The 13,124-nt window shown below is 59.9% G+C and overlaps 1 protein-coding gene across 1 annotated transcript in view; it reads right to left on the bottom strand.

Moving 5' to 3' along the window:
- LOC104622375 (cadherin-23-like) overlaps positions 1-13,124 on the bottom strand; it is a gene marked incomplete at its 5' end in the record, with an annotated part of 18,116 nt that overhangs the window by 214 nt on the left and 4,778 nt on the right. Inside the window, 28 exon segments of the mRNA XM_010289131.1 lie at positions 8-104; positions 1,275-1,388; positions 1,572-1,694; positions 1,776-1,905; positions 2,372-2,432; positions 2,765-2,805; positions 3,122-3,201; positions 3,382-3,502; positions 3,603-3,700; positions 3,974-4,230; positions 4,347-4,508; positions 4,633-4,896; positions 5,076-5,205; positions 5,394-5,504; positions 5,815-6,009; positions 6,544-6,755; positions 7,542-7,719; positions 8,167-8,286; positions 8,437-8,574; positions 8,857-9,026; positions 9,110-9,126; positions 9,128-9,320; positions 9,897-10,013; positions 10,888-11,249; positions 11,251-11,344; positions 11,577-11,780; positions 11,867-11,992; positions 12,900-13,002. Coding sequence (XP_010287433.1) covers positions 8-104; positions 1,275-1,388; positions 1,572-1,694; positions 1,776-1,905; positions 2,372-2,432; positions 2,765-2,805; positions 3,122-3,201; positions 3,382-3,502; positions 3,603-3,700; positions 3,974-4,230; positions 4,347-4,508; positions 4,633-4,896; positions 5,076-5,205; positions 5,394-5,504; positions 5,815-6,009; positions 6,544-6,755; positions 7,542-7,719; positions 8,167-8,286; positions 8,437-8,574; positions 8,857-9,026; positions 9,110-9,126; positions 9,128-9,320; positions 9,897-10,013; positions 10,888-11,249; positions 11,251-11,344; positions 11,577-11,780; positions 11,867-11,992; positions 12,900-13,002 — 4,018 coding nt within the window.

Genomic DNA, 13,124 nt, shown 5'->3' with positions numbered 1-13,124 from the left:
TCGGGACCTTTCAGCTCCACCGGCTGCTTGTGTCGGAAGCGGAGGCTGCCCTGGCCGGGGCTGCGCTCCTCCTCCTCCTCCTCCTCCAGCTCCTTCTGGATCAGCTGCAAAAGGTCCACAAGAGGGGTTGGGAATCGCCACGGTGGCCAGAGCAGTTCCTGGTTTCCCTGCCTCTGAACCTTCTGCAACATCAGAGCCCGGCGGGAGGGACGAGACCCTCCTCTTCTGAAGAGCGTGGTGATGAGGACCACCAGCACGATGATGATCTCCAGCCAGATCGCTCGCTCGTCGGGTGGGCACCCCGGCTCAGGCACTGGCTGCCAGCTGGGCGGTGCGTCCGGCAGCAGCCCCCACGGCGGCCAAGGAGGGGTTGGGACCCGGGTTGGGATTTGGGGTTGTATGAGGGTGGTGAGGGAGGAGGCAGGCAAAGAAAGGAGTCGAGGGAAGGCTGGATGGGGCTGCAGGGGGTTAAGGGTGAGGAGGGACAGGGGGGCAGAAGGGCTGAGCGGTGTCTCCTGTCCCACTCTCTCCTCCACTCTCTTTGCCCTATGTTTTGCCCCCCATGAAGAGGGGGAAGGCTGTGGGAGGACCTGCTTCGCCCCACGCCAGCCTTCCTGCACCAAAACCTTCCGTCCCAGCCTTTTTGCCTCAAAAACCTGCTGGCCTGATAAACTCGGAGGGGTGGAGGGGAGACGTCCCCACGTCTGTGCAGGGACCCACCGCTTCTTGGCCAGAGCGGCTGCACCTTTGTGGGGAGATGGGGAGGTGATGGACAAGAGCACACCCCACAAAGAGGGGTGTCCTCCCAGGGTGGAAGAGACCAAGGGAGAGGGTGCTGCCGAAGCTCAGAGGAAACGCAGTGGGTCATGAGAGCTGGGGCACTGCGGGGAACTGGCAGCCACGTCTGTGCAGGGACCCACCGCTTCTTGGCCAGAGCGGCTGCACCTTTGTGGGGAGATGGGGAGGTGATGGACAAGAGCACACCCCACAAAGAGGGGTGTCCTCCCAGGGTGGAAGAGACCAAGGGAGAGGGTGCTGCCGAAGCTCAGAGGAAACGCAGTGGGTCATGAGAGCTGGGGCACTGCGGGGAACTGGCAGCCTCAGTGGAAAACCAGTGTCTGGCTCATTTTGGCCAAGCAGGAAAGATGGGGACCACTGGATGACGGGAGCCATGGCCGCGGGGAGCGACCACAGCCTGTGGGGGCCGAGAAGACACACTGCATCCCAGAGGGCACGGCAAGCATCTCCCCATGCCCATGCACCACCCCATCTACCTCCGAGACCGAGGAGCGGTCCCCCTGACTGGCGGTGGCCTTATGCACCATCCGCTGGGCAAAGAGTTTTTTCAAGCGCATGTAATCATCCAGGACCACCTTCAAGAGAGAGCCCTGGGCGGAGGGGGAGAGAGGAAGGGTTAACCAAGGGAGATGGTTTGCTTGGAAGGAGGCCGGCCTCATCCCAGCATTTTTTGGAGCAACATCACCTTCTGGCGCCGGCAGCCACGAACCTGGAAGCCGAAGCGGTAGGAGCTAGATCCCCTCGGTGGAGGATGCCCCGCACTCATCGCTCACCTTGATGGGTCCCTCCCGCATGATCTGCCCCAGCTTGGCAATGTTGTCGTACTCCTGGATGGCTGCCCGCAGGTAGCGGTCGTCCTCGGGCTTGGCGGCGGAGGGCTCTCTCCCGAATGTCCCCTGCGGGAGGAGAGAGCGGCTGAGGAGGCGGCGCGGTGTTGGGCGCGGGGACGAGGCATCCTGGCAGGGGCCGTGGCTCACGTGGGTGCGGGCAGGGCTGTTCCAGAGGTCGGTGATCTCACTCAGGTTCTCCGGCAGGTCGTCCTCGTGCTCTGCCTGCGCCGCCAACTCCATGTTCCTGCAGAAGGGGTCCAGCCACACGGGGTTGGCCCTGCACGGGGGAGAGGAGCAGCCCTCAGCGCATGCAAAGGGCGGCTGAAAAGCCGGCAGCATCCCTAACCCCATCCAGAGCCCGGATGCTGAGGCTGCGCTGCCTCCTCCTGCCCTTAGCAGTCATGGTCTGGATCCAGGCACGTGTCGACACCCGCTCGTCACCTCTGCTTACCCCAAGCCTGGCCGGTACTGGCAGAGATGGAGTCACAGGAGAAAGCACAAGGTCTTTTGGCTTTGAAAACCCTCAAGGCAACCACGCACGCCAGGGCCAGAGTCACGCCCTGCACAGCATGCCCGGCTGCATCCCTCCGCAGGGCGGAGCGGTACCGCGACTCCAGCTCCCGTGCACCCCGGCTGCAAAACGCAGGCGTCCTGCTCTCGGGAGCAGCCTGTGATCCCGCAACGCGCCACGCCGCGCCGCACGAGGTGGCAAACCAGGGAGCGGAGAGCAGGGGAGAACTCACCCGTCGAAGGAGTACTTGTTGGTGTTCGGCATGTCCATGATGTCCATGAAGCCTCTGTTCCCTGCAAAAGGCAGCGGCGTGGGTTGCAGGGAAGCACGTCGGCGGGCTGAGCAGCAAACCAGCCTGGCCATGGGGCACGGCGTGGCACTTCTTTACTGGGGAGGGAAACTTGGCGACCGAAAAAGCACCAGTGGTGTGAGAAACACGCTGGGCTGCGGCTGATAACACGGAGCCTGGATGCTGAGAAAAGCCTCCCACCGTCACGCCTCGCTCGGCAGGGTCGCTTCCGATTTACACGCCGCTGACATCCCCCGCGTCTCCCCATGTACCCCCTCCCTGCTGTTCATGCACCCTGCTGCCTCAGGCAGCTGGAGAACCCCAAGCACTGCTCACCGGTGGAGCCAGCCACTATGGCTTTCAGTTTCCTTTTGTGCCTGCAAAAGAAACGCAGCGAATCGGGGAAGAAAGTAAGGAAGATGCTCGAAAGGAGAGGGGGAGACAGATTTGCAGTAGCCCTGCAAACAGCCCCGGTATCCACAAGGACAGCCAGCTTGGCGGGGAAAGCCGGTACCAGTACTAAAACAGTTATATTTTGGGGGAAGGGGGGCAATTTCTGAACCCGGGCTGAGCCTCCCCGCAGTGGGTGTTGGGAGGCTGACGCCCTCCTTTGCTTGCTGGCACTGCCACGCAGGGTGCCCCTGGCCCGTGGGGACATTGCGGCCGGCGGGGCAGAGCCCGAACGTTACTCACACTGTCCGATAGTACCAGTTCATGAGGATGAAAAGCATGGCAGCCAGGAAGAGCAGGACGGCCAGCACGATGATTGCCATCTGGAAGAGACAGAGGGGTAGTGGCAACCTCCGGCACAGAGCCAGCACCTAGCGGTGAGCACCTACCCACACTTATTTGGGTGAAACATCTCTCCAGGCCACGGAGGGCCATAGAGGATGGGAAGGGACGTCGCCCCACCTGCGAGCAGCAGCCATCTCCAGCCCCAGTTGGGCCATTACCTGCAGAGCTGAGAGGTCGTCCGGGGCCCGGGCAGTGATGGCGGGCTGCACGTCCAGCACGTTGTAGTTCCTGAAGAGGTTCCTCAGCTGCTCCTTGTTCTCGTCTATCATCTGAATCACCCTGGGAAGAGAAGGGTTGCTTGGGCATCTTGACATTACTGAGGCTCCCTGAGGACTCAACGGGTCAGGCGAAGAGCTGGGTGACGGGCCAGGTGACGTACCGCTCTACATCCAGGATGCGGTTGGTCTCCCTGTTCACCACGTGGATCAGCAGCTCTGTCTGTGCGAAGTTCACCCGACCTTTCTTGTCAACATGGAACTGGGGAGAGACAGCAAGGTCTGCAGTGTGGGAGAGGTGTCTCTGCTCAGGGCATCTCCTGAGCATGCCCCAAGGTGTGCTCGCATGGCAAGACCCTCAGGGCTGGCATGGAGTTGGTCTGGACGCCTTCGATACACCCCAGCCCGGGGCGTATGCATCACCTTCAGAGCTCAGGGGTGCCTATGGTTTATACAGGCAGGACACTCAAAGGAGACCTCCCAAGCAGCACGTGGAAGGTTACTCTTCAAAGCAACCTCAAAGGTGAATGGTTACCTGCACATCATCTGTGTTGACGATGGCGCCCGTGATGTTGGAGAGCAGGCTGATGAACTCCTCCTCGAACTGCCTGACCTTGTCAGGGATCTCGTTGATAATGATTTTGACCCGCTGGTCATCCCGCAGTATGTAAATCCCCACGATGGCTGTGTCGTTGTGGCCCACCAGGTCAGAGGCCATGATGTCCACCACAAAGTAGCCAGGGTTGTAGGCCGTGAAGAGGTCAAAGGTTCGCAGGATCCCATCAAGGATTCCTGGGGGAAGGACGGTCACAATCCCAGCATTAGTGGCCCTGGTCATGGGGATGTCTTTGGCCCCAGGGACATCTCTAGCCATGGGCCTGTGCTCCTGAGGCATGCAGGGTACGCACCGATGCTGAAGATGCTGGCCACCTCCTCGGACTCGTTGGAGTGCTGCTTGATGTAGTGGATGCCCATGATGTTGTACAGGACCAGGCTATTATTGCCCACGTCAGCATCCACTGCGACCACTCTGATCAGCTCAGATCCTACCTTGGCGTCAGTGGCAACCCCTTTGAGAGAGAGATAGGACAGGGACCTGGGGCTGGGCTGGCTCTCACTGCCCCTTCGTCCGGCTGGATTTTCCCCAGAGCACCTCCGGCTCCTGGTGCCCCTCCAGCCCTCGGCACCCCTTACCGGCCGTGTACTCCGACTTGGTGAACTGTGGGGACTGGTCATTGATGTCGTCCAGGAAGATTCGCACCTCCTGAAGGGTCAGGTCCCTGCTGAGGTCCCAAGGCTGGGCTCTGCCCGTCCGCTGGCCCCGGGGAGGAGACCAGTTCCTCTGGCTGGATGCTTTGACGATGATGGAGTAGTATGGCTCCTTCTCCCGATCCAGGTCTCGCAAGACCTGCAGCTTGCCCTCTCGGCTCAGCTGGAAGTTGCTCTCCCTGTTTCCAGCTGGGTGCAGAAAGGGAGCCCGGTTAGACCCCTTTGGCCTCGGCATTTCTGAAACGCCACCTTGGCCGTTGACCAGCGCAAAAAGGCAATGAGGCGCTGATGGCAGCGAGGCAAACCTTTGGCGAGGGATGCGCGGAGGAGATGCGGAGCTGCCCATACCCTCCCCGCTCGGCACTTACCTGCTATGAAGTAGTAGACAATGGCGTTGGAGCCCTCATCTGCATCCACCGCCCCGGTGACATTCCCCACCACGGTGCCCGGGCGCGAGTGCTCAGGGACGGAGAGTGCCTGGTACTGGGGACTGTCCCTCTGACAGAGATCCCGGGAGAAAGGAGGGTTATGAGCATCGGGAGTGGATTTTTTTTTTTTTTCCTTGCTTTGACAGGCTAAAAGTAGACAAATCCCATCGTGCTCCCCACCACAGTGATGCCCACTGGTGCATGCTCCATCACACGGTGCTCACCAGCATCCCCAGCCCTGCATCCCCTGTGCCTTACGGGTGGCCTGAGGAAGACGGGCTCATTGTCATCGATGTCATCGAGTGCGACCTGGAGGGGCTGCATGGTCTCGTAGGCTGGCTGGCCCTGGTCGCAGGCCACGATGATCAGCTGGGAAGAGGGGGAAAAGCACCGTCCTGGGCAAAGCCACGTGGGCCAGGAGACATCGCTGAGGCAGGGACAGAGGGGATGGCTGGGTGGTGGATGACTTTAAGGGGATTTAAGAGGGAACTGGGAGTTGGCCCACCAGGATGCAATTCCCCAACGGCACTTGATAACCACCCAGTTCCTGCTAAGGTGTGACATCTCCACAGCTGCGGCAGCTGACCCCATCCCGACCCCAACCCCACCACATCACTAGCATCCCGCAGCCCCAGGGACCGTCCCGGCCACCCCACGGGCGCGCTGCCGCCTGGCTCACGTTGTACACCGCCTGCTTCTCCCGGTCCAGCCGCATGGCTGTCTGGATTAGCCCGCTGACCGAATCGATGCTGAAATACTCCCAGTCTTTGTTCCCTGCTCCGGTTTTCAGCAGGTGGTAGAGCACCGCTCCATTGAGGCCCTCGTCTTTGTCCGTGGCGTAGACCTCGTAGACGTTGGACCGCAGGGGGATCTCCTGCTTGCACACGTGCAGCCCCTCAGCCCCAGCATTGCATGTGAGCCTCCTGCTGCCCCTGGCCCCTCAAACTCCCTTGTATGGGAGTCAGCAGGCTCCTGCTACCGAAAACCCGACCGGGAGCTGGCAACACAGAGCCGTAATTCCCTTTGGCAGGGTGGTTGTTTCACATGCACGCTGGGGACTGGCTGAGCCAAGCCTGGCTTCCCAGAAAGGAGAAACATCTCAAATGTCAGCGTTTTAGCCCTTTTATAAAAAGAGGCTCGGCATGCAGTGACTGGCCGTTTCCTTATTTTGCGTGCTGCCAGGGTTTCTGTTCCCCAAAGCTGCCCCGCCATCCCCACTCGCACGTATGGAGAGGGGCTGTTGTTGACTGTCCGGCCCCATGGCCCAAACCTTCTTGCCAGGTGTTAAATCAAGGTCTTGTTTCATCCCCAGTGGAGATGGAGATTGGATTTTGGCACCGGTAGGCAGAAGCAATCCAAGGCACGGTCTCGGCATGCCCATGACCCCGCTCCCTCTCAAGAGGTTTACCTCCTTGATGTGCAGGATGGTGCCGTTGGGCGGGCGGACAAAGACTGGGCGGTTGTCATTGATGTCTATGACCTCCACGTGGAGCATGGTGGTCCCCCAGAGAGGGGGACGCCCCTTGTCTGTGGCCACTACGGTCAGGTTGAACCTCTCATAGGACTGCAAGCGCCGCCGGGATGTGATGAGCCCGGAGTCTTTATTGATCTTGAAAGCCTCTGGGGGCAGAAAAAAAACATGTCTCTTGCTCAGGACACTTGGCACCAGATAGATAAATTATGATTAGGAACCAGTATACCAGCTGAAGGACATCCCTCACTGGTGGGAAACCCCTGTGATGGGGTGATGGAGCAGAGCCAGCTGCACGAGCCTAGGGGTGCGGATGCTCTGAGAGGGCCATGTCAGAGCATCCCCGGCTGCTGCCGACTCCCTGTCACCGAGCAATGACAAAGGCCCTGCTCCCAGGCCAGCCCTGGCTGCGTTCCACTCCTGCCCAGGCCAGCTACATCGGCCGGGACAGGGCAGTGGTCAGAGAAGCCCACAGGTCTCAGGAAAATGAACTTTCTGCCATTTTCCTCTACATTTCTGTTGGCTTTTGCTCGGTTCCCTTTAGTCTTTGGTAAGCAGAGATATACTGGGTTTCAGGCGCTATCACTATCCATGAACAGCCTCCTAGCCCTTCTTAGCTTTCCTTTAAAGCGTGCATTGGGTTTCCTCCAAGACACACTTGTGTACAGAGAAAGTCCTGCTGGGGTGGGGAAGACAAGAGGATAAGCCAAGGCTGGGCTGCAGGACAAAGGCAGGCAAAGTCGTAACATGCCACGCCACGAGGACTGCGGAGCGATACCGAAAGGCTCCATGCTTTCGGTATTGCTCCCAGGACCACACGCACAACCAACTGCAGCTGCAGGACACAGGGTGTAGGCTTCGCCCCTATATCTTCTCCAATTGCTCCTCATCGTAACCTTCCTCCCCAGAGAGAAGACCCCACCGCCAGCACCCACCCGCTCCAGGGCCCTCAATGCTGTAGGTCACCACGCCGTTGTCCCCTTCGTCCAAGTCGGTGGCGGTCATGGTGATCACCGATGTCCCCGCCGGCTCATTCTCGTAGACGTTGGTGCTGAACTGGCTCTTGCTGAACTGGGGCCTGAAGTCGTTGATGTCCAGGACTGTGATCAGCACCTTCGACACAGCACAGCTGTGATGCGAGGCTGGCGATGGCCGGGCAGCCCCTGGGGCCATACCCCTGCCGTGACCTGCGGCTCCGCTGCCGGAGTACGGTGACCTTCCTGCTATTCGTTTAGCTCTGCTAGCTGAATTCCTGCCTCCAACAATGGGGGCTGTCGCAGCCGGGGCACCCATTTGTGCCGGAGCACTTGCAGACAATAGCATCGCCCTCGCCTGCCCCTCCTGTTCCATCCCCTCCTGCTGACGTGCCGTCCCCGCAACACGAAGTCCCCTGCACCATCCACCCCGCAGCCCCTGGGGTCATCCACTCTTCCTTCTGCCCGATTCCTCCCCGGAGCCACCAGTGAGCCCGCTGGGGAGGAAAGCCTGAGGTTTAACACCTTCTTGCAGGCAGGGCTGGTGACCACCACATGAGGTGTGGTGGGAGGAGGGGAGCCCTACCTGCACGGAGTTCTCCCGACGGTTACTGGAGATGTCCCCAGGGTTGTCCCTGGCCACAGCTGTCAGTGTGTAGTGATCCTTCTTCTCCCGGTCCAGGGCTGACAGGATGTAGATGTCCCCCTGCAGCACACAGAGACCCTCAGGTGGATCTCGTCTGGCAGAGCCCCAAGAAGGGGCAGAAGGTGAGATGGGCGAGCAAGGCACAAGTTGGGACCATCTCAGCCTCCCCTCCCTTTCCCCTCTCTGTTCCAGACTTGGTTGCCTCCTTACCGTGTTGGGATTTATCCCAAATTTGCCCTCTCCATCCCCCAGGCTGTACTGGATGAGAGCAAACCGCCCAGCATCTGCATCCGTGGCCTTGACCCTCAGGATGACTGTACCCAACGGCACGTCCTCAAAGACAGCTTTCTGCAAGGAAAGGGAGCAGGCGGGACCCTTTCAGCAGTTGTTTCATCACCTGCTGTTTTAGTGGGCAGTAACCGAGGGCATAGGGTGGCACCCAGGGGTGGGCACAGCTAGATCCAGAACAAGATATTCACACAGAGTACATTGGTGGGTTGACCATCTTCTTCATATGCACAGAGAGAAGGAAGAGACGGTGTCCCTGGAGAATCCCCAGCTCTGTGCCCACCCTCACCAGGCAGGCACTGCCCAGCCCCACACAGACTTGGACAGGGGAGCCCAGCTCACCTGGTAGGACGGTTGGCTGAAAACAGGATTATTGTCATTGATGTCCACTATCTGGAGGTACACAGGGATCTCGGCAGATCTGCGGGGAGAGCCGTTGTCGGAAGCTCGAACAGTGAAGTTCAGCCACTGCACCTCCTCATAGTCCACCGTCCTGTTGGCCACGACCTTCCCTAGAGGATGGCAGACCCTGAAATGAGAAACCTGCCCAGGCCACCAACCTGCCCCAGGACTCCCACCTCCCCAGGTCACTGACCTGCCGACTGGTCTTTTTTTTGGGGAGAGGTTGCGCAGCTCATAGGTGATCTGCCCGTTGGCACCTTTGTCTGGGTCCACTGCTGAGATGGAGATGAGTGTGGTGCCCTGCGTGGCTCCTTCTAGGATCCTCTCGGTGAAATAGGTGACCCCGAAGGGGCGGAAGCGGGGCGTGTTGTCGTTGACATCCAAGACGTTGACTGTCAGCTTGGCTGTGGCAATGGTGGAGACCACAGGGGAAGAGAAGAGGAAGAGACAAGTGAGAAAGAGAAGGGCAGGAAGGATGGGAGAAAAGGAGGTTCAAAAAGAGACAAGCGTGAAACTCCAGGAAAGCCAACTAAACTGAGCCGCTTCATCAAAAAACTGGCAATATTCAGGAAAGCCGCTATGCCCTGACCTGGCTGTGCGACAGTCTCACCTACTTCAGACCTACTCCTGATCTGCCTTCTCACACGCAGGCCTGGATTTACCAGGAGCAGGGGGGCAAGACATCATGGGAATGGTAATGAAGAAACAGGGGTGTCCCATGGTGTGGTTATGGGTACACAGTCCTCGCCATCCCAAATTCGGTCCCAGGATGTCTGAGCCATTTGCTAAAGGAGGGCTCAAAGAAGGACCCAAACCTGCTGGGAGCTGGTCCAGGACTGCTGGAAATGTTGCTGGTCAGGATGGAGAGGGAAGGTGAGAGAGCTGCTGACTACCCAGAAGCTACGCTGGTGCCTGGGAAAGGCTGTGCCAGCCTCCGGCAGCTGCCGGCCCCATGCTGCCTGGCCTCAGCCCGCGCTTACCGTTGGGCACGCTGACCGAGCGGTCGATGACTTCGCTGGCATTGTCGTGGACGGAGACGGTGACCTCGTAGGTGGCCACTAGTTCCCGGTTGAGGGGGGTTTTGATCTTCACAGCTCCTGGGAACCCCAAAAAGCTGGGGGTCACAGGCTGTGCCTGTGTCCCCCCCTGAGGACCCCCGGCAGACAGGTCTGCACTAGCCAACTGCTGCACCCTCCGCTGCTCTCGCTCTCCTGCCTCTCCCCAAAGGCTAAAGGGGGAAAACACTCGACAGCTACAGGAGGAGACAACCTCGCCCCGCTGCTCTCCATCTCCTGCCTTCCTGCCTGCTCCGCTTTGCCCAGCTAACAGGTCCTCACGCTGCCTCAGCCGGGGTAAGGGTTTGGGTTTGTGCGGGTGAGGGCTTTGGGAGCAACTGCTGCTGCTGCCCTGCTCGACCCCATCCACCTCAGCTCAGCATCCCGGCGTCTTTGGGAGTCTTGTCCCGTATCCTTGCCAGCAAGGGCGTTTTTCTTTCCTGGATCAGCTCTGTGCTTCCAAAAGAGATGCCAGGGGAGCTCCTGGCCCTCCTTCCCTGAGGGTAGAGCCCACCACTTAACCTGGAGGCCCCCCCAACTCCCTCCAGCGAGGGTGCCCGTGTCCAGTCTGCCAAGGCTGAGCAGCCCCCAGCCCGCAGCAGGGCCGCCTGCGATGGAGATGGGTGAGATGGAGGGAGGCGATGGATGGCATGGAGAGAGAAACGAGCACAGACACAGAGACAAACCTGGCAGGCTGAGAGCCAGAAAGAAAAGAAACGGGTTAGTTAAGTTGGTCGGCCAGGGGAGAGAGGACAGGGCAGGGTGAAACGGGGCAGCTGGAGGAGGATAGTGGGGAGGCAGGAGGGGAGCACCACCTCCCTGTGCCTTGGACACCTACCTCCAGGCAGAGAAGAAGAAGAAGCAGGAGAGAGTAGAGGGGTCCGCGTCGCCCGCACAGCCCTTCCCGCTCTCCTACCTGTCCTAAAATCCACGGTGAATGCTCCTTGCTGGTCGGGCACCAGTGCGTCCATGTCATCGCGGGCCACGATCTCCAGCAGGTAGTACTCCAGGCGGGGGTGGAGGTCCCGGTCGATGGCAGTCACCTCGGCCACCATGGTGCCAGGGGCGGCTGACTCGGGGACGCTGACTGTCTGGATGGGGTTGATGAACTCGGGCCGGCAGTCGTTGACGTCGTCAATGAAGAGGTTGACGGTGGCGGTGCTTGAGAGCGCTGGCGTGCCCTGGTCCACGGCCACCACCATCAGCCGGTAGGCATCCCGCTCCTCCCGGTCGATGCTGATATTGGCCACGCGTATCACTCCCGTGGCGGCGGCGATCGAGCCTGTCCGGCCCCCCGCCCTCGATCCGGTAATCCAGCTGCTGGTTGAGGCCGCTGTCAGCATCTGTGGCTGTCACCTGGAGGATGGAGAAGCCTGGAAAGGGGGGACACAGCCCTCTCAAGTGAGGATTGAAGAGCAGCAGCAGCAGGCCCCCGGTCCCAAGGCAAATACCGTCAAGCGACGTGGACAGCCCCAGTTCCCAAATTTTCCTTTCAACCCCATCCTGAGCAGCCCTGACACTGGGAGCTGGATCTTCACAGTCCCAGGGGGACATCCAGGTCTTCCCGTTGCCCACCCTCAGATCCAGTCCCGTCCCCCTCCTGACCTGGGGGGCTGTTTTCCCGCAGCCATGCCATGACAGATGCCGGCTGGAAGACAGGGCGGTTGTCATTGTCATCTAGGATGGTCACCGCCAGGCTGGAAGTGCTGTTCAGCCCCCCCACGTCACAAGCCACCAGCGTGAACTCCAAGTGAGGGTCCAGCAAAGCCTCTCGGTCTATCAAGCTGCCGGGCTTCACTGAAACGACACCTGGAGAAGGGGAAAAGCCCAGTGACAGATCCCACAGCTTCCTGGTGGCCTTGGGCTGGGGCTAGGGACCTGCTGAGCTATCCCACCTGTCCTGTTATCAATAACAAAGAGGTCCAGGGATGCCTCCAGGAGCTGGTAGGTCACCACAGCATTGCTGCCCTGGTCGCCGTCCAGAGCTAGGATGGGTCCATTGAGCACCGTGACCAGAGTCCCTGGATGAGATGACAAGGGTTAGGGAGGGTGGCAGCCCCTTGCGGAGCCCCCCTGTCCCCCTCCCGCCCCAGTGACACATGAGGGACGGCAATGAATGGATGGAGGAGGTGACAGAGCAGGGCCTCGCGGGGCACGAGGCAGCGGGGGGTGGCTGCTGCAGCCTTGCAGACCGACTCGTGAGCCCAGGCGAGGCGATGGGACGTCCAGCTAAAAACAAACAGACACAGCCATCAGATGGGTGGCACCAGCAGGGTGCCGAGGGCATCATCTGGAGGCACCCAAACCCTTTGCCTTAGATGTCCCTTGGTGGTGGGACAGGGAAATACCCGAGGTCTTGGAGCACGGAGCGATTCAAATGGCAGGAAGGCAAACAAAAAAAAAAAAACCAGCAACAACAAAAAAAAGAAAGGAGTATTTCTAGCTCTTTGGCTGGGAAATGTCTACTTGGACAGGCTGGACTATTTTATCTCTAACCCCCAGAGCAAGGCGGCTCCAGGTGCTGGTGATGGAGAGATGGTACCCTGTCCCGTCCCCTGCAGGGATGTCGAGCGGGTTGGGGTCCTTGAGGCAACAGCTGCCCCCAGGGCTCAGCTCAGACCAGGGGCACATCTTGCTGCCTGCGGCTGAGCAATTCCCACACAGGCCTGACTCCTCACATGGTTGTGTCTGACCTGTGCCAGCAAGGGTTTCCACCAGCAGCCTGGACCAAAGCCATGGTCCTCTCGTGGCTGACCTCCCCAGGCGATTGGCAGGAGCCCCTCCTACTCAGCATCCCTGTCCCACTGACCTGCAGCCTCTCCCTGGCTCAGCATCATGTCTCCTCCACGACGGCCAGGACACACCTCCCCTCGCCCGGCCCCAAAGGGAGTCTCCAGGAGCCATGTGAGGGATTGAAGAGAGACCTACCCGGGGGTGAGTTCTCCATCACCTCGGCCTGGTAGGCTCTCTGGGTGAAGAGGGGGCGGTTGTCGTTCTCATCCGCTATGGAAATGACCAACAGGTCAAAATCCTAAAGGAAAACGGGGACAAGACGGCGATGACCACAACATCCTTTCCTCGAGTTCACCAACCACCTCTCCCACCTCCAACTTGGTGCCAGTCAAAAGCTGAAGCCCTGTGCAACCGTGATGC

The sequence above is a fragment of the Phaethon lepturus genome, unplaced genomic scaffold (assembly GCF_000687285.1).
Source record: "Phaethon lepturus isolate BGI_N335 unplaced genomic scaffold, ASM68728v1 scaffold23556, whole genome shotgun sequence".
In the NCBI taxonomy this organism is placed as follows: domain Eukaryota; kingdom Metazoa; phylum Chordata; class Aves; order Phaethontiformes; family Phaethontidae; genus Phaethon; species Phaethon lepturus.
Note: the sequence above shows the minus strand (reverse complement) of the source record. Positions and strands in the feature narration are given on the sequence as shown.